At 41.4% G+C, this 2,500-nt stretch overlaps 2 protein-coding genes across 2 annotated transcripts in view; both read left to right on the top strand.

The window, feature by feature from the left end:
* Positions 1-405, top strand: part of LOC134190199 (eukaryotic translation initiation factor 5B-like) — an 11,709-nt gene extending 11,304 nt beyond the window's left edge. The window contains exons 21-22 of the mRNA XM_062658637.1: positions 1-70; positions 158-405. The exon at positions 1-70 is cut by the window's left edge and continues 92 nt beyond it. Coding sequence (XP_062514621.1) covers positions 1-70; positions 158-265 — 178 coding nt within the window. The 3' untranslated portion in view covers positions 266-405. The remainder of the gene's footprint in view (positions 71-157) is intronic.
* Positions 406-716: 311 nt separating this feature from the next.
* The window catches only part of LOC134190201 (AN1-type zinc finger protein 1-like), a 5,630-nt gene continuing 3,846 nt past the window's right edge, over positions 717-2,500 (top strand). The window contains exons 1-3 of the mRNA XM_062658638.1: positions 717-781; positions 834-876; positions 936-981. Coding sequence (XP_062514622.1) covers positions 727-781; positions 834-876; positions 936-981 — 144 coding nt within the window. The 5' untranslated portion in view covers positions 717-726. The remainder of the gene's footprint in view (positions 782-833; positions 877-935; positions 982-2,500) is intronic.

Raw genomic sequence — 2,500 nt, 5'->3', positions numbered from 1 at the left:
GCCCCTACCCGGATCAACACCCGAACTATACGGTCGACATTTCACACACGAGGACTTACTCGTCAGCAGAGTATGTACCACCACCACCCCACCCCCACCCCACCCCACCCCCTTTCATTTCCTTGTATACTTCAGTTGATGATACGTTTGCATGCAGATAAGTCGAGAGTCTATCGATGCTGTCAAGAATTATTTTCGTGACGACATGCAGAAGAGTGACTGGCATCTGATGGTCGAACTAAAGAAGACGTTTAAGATTTTGTAGCTGGCCACGTTGCGGCACTATAGTTAGGATATTTAATTGTCTTATAGATCACATTAGATATAAGGGGTAATATAGCTTGTACTTCCGGGTACTTTGGTAGTGACCATATTTGGTTTTAGACACGCCCACGCTCGCATGCCCGGCAACCGTTTGAGTCTGTTTGGCGCGCTCTTCGATTTCTTGGATGCCGACCACTTGTTGTGGCTGTCAGAGTTGTTTTGTCAAGCAATAAAGTATCGTTAAACATACCGAGTACTAGCTAGCTGTAGTCGATTTAGACAGCGAACGCGAGTTAGATATATTTCGTGTGATACCAAACCGCGACAGGGCAATTACATAATAATGGCCTAGTCACACTGCGTTTGTGTTTGTGTCTAATTTAAATATTTATCTTAAAATAATTTAGAATATCAAAAAAATCTATAATATCCGGGCTTTTTAACTTTGATATCCCGGATGTGATGGCTGAGCTGGACGTCGGGACGCGTTGTTCTTATTCATCGTGTCGTCAACTTGGTTAGCGACGTTTCCTAGGGTCTTATTTGTTACTAGGTACCTGTTGTTACAGATTTCTTGCCCTTCGTCTGTCCTGGATGTCAACAAACCTTTTGGTTAGCAGAAAACAACGGTCACGTGATCACTTGATGTGTGTTAGATGAATGGTTTGTAGTCTGGAACATCGCGCTTGCGCGGATCATCTGTGCCCCGCTGAAAAGGCTAGAACACGATAACTTATAAACAATGACCTAACTTTGCAGTAAGTTAATATATTGTTGGTAATAATATATAAATATCTAGAGAAATATGCTGTCCCAGAGTGTAGTGGAGATCCTGATGAGATTAATAATTAGGTTCACACCATCCCTAGGGAGTGCTTAGGGGTTCTTGTTCTTAGTACGTTTCCTATTGTTAGTAGCAAACACTGAAATTTGTCTAAAACAGGCAGGCAGACAGATAGATGGACAGACGGACGGATGGATGGATGGACGGACAGACAGACAGACAGACAGATAGATGGACAGATTGTTATATTTGAACTCTTACTCTACCAATAACAATCGCTAACTTTACGTATGCATAACAACAACAACAACAACAGTCAATGAACAAAATGTTGAACGTCTTTATCATACAGAAAATCATCAAAACTGCACTTAGACAACTTTGACAACTTTTTAAAAATCACACGAGAGTTACAAGACTGTACAACTACAGACAGTTGCTTTCTCCATCTATCTCTAAAGTCTGTTTCGCTGCTCTTTCTATTTGCATATTTTGAAATTTTTGAGATCTTATCGAGATAGTCTTCAGCCATAGGGCCCCAAAAGCCAAAATGTTCAAAAACCAGTGGAATACATGTATCAGATCCTGCTATAGACTGCTGTTGACCATATTTGTCATTTGAACAGATAGATGGACATACAGACAGATAGATGGACAGATAGATGGACAGACAGACAGATAGATGGACGGACAGACAGACAGATGGACAGATAGACGGACAGACAAATAGATGGACAGACAGACAGACAGACAAATAGATGGACAGATAGACGGACAGACAGACAGACAGATAGATTATTTTATTGTTACATATCCTCTACTTGTACACATCCTAAACTTCTATGATGAACCAGTCCGTCAAAGCGAAATACTTTAAAACATTAGTGGACTTGGATCTGTACATTAAAGTCAAAACGTTTGTCCATGTCATTCTTTGTTTCTGGAACTCTTGACAACTTTTTGAGGATTACTTTTGCGTTGCATCTTTGAAGAATCAAAGAGAACCGTTTCCTCCAAAAAGTTTTGAATTGTTCTGCACTACAAAAGGGGTCTTCCTCCATACGGCTGCACTGTTTTGAGAGAGTGTGTAAGAAGGCATCGGCTTGCAGGCCCCATCTACCAAAGTGCCCAAACACTAGTGGTATACACTATGATGACGTCCTTCCTGGTAGAATTTCTCCTGTATACTTATTGGTCTTCTTCTCTTCTCTTGTGCGAGCAGCAATCCCATCCTCCCTGCTGGATCGTTTTAGAACGCTTTGACTCCATGGGTGTGCCAATGATATGTCAACATCTAGATTTTGTTCTGATTCTGCATCAAAGAATGTAATGTCTGGGCGATCGTCAGTGTTGATGTATAGATTTCTTGGTTCTTTCTCATGTGGGATATGTAGGTCACTCATGCATTCACTCCAGTCATGGAGAACAGAGTTGTGGGTCCAAACAGGACCA

Source organism: Corticium candelabrum, chromosome 14 (genome assembly GCF_963422355.1).
Source record: "Corticium candelabrum chromosome 14, ooCorCand1.1, whole genome shotgun sequence".
Classification (NCBI taxonomy): Eukaryota; Metazoa; Porifera; class Homoscleromorpha; order Homosclerophorida; family Plakinidae; genus Corticium; species Corticium candelabrum.
Note: the sequence above shows the minus strand (reverse complement) of the source record. Positions and strands in the feature narration are given on the sequence as shown.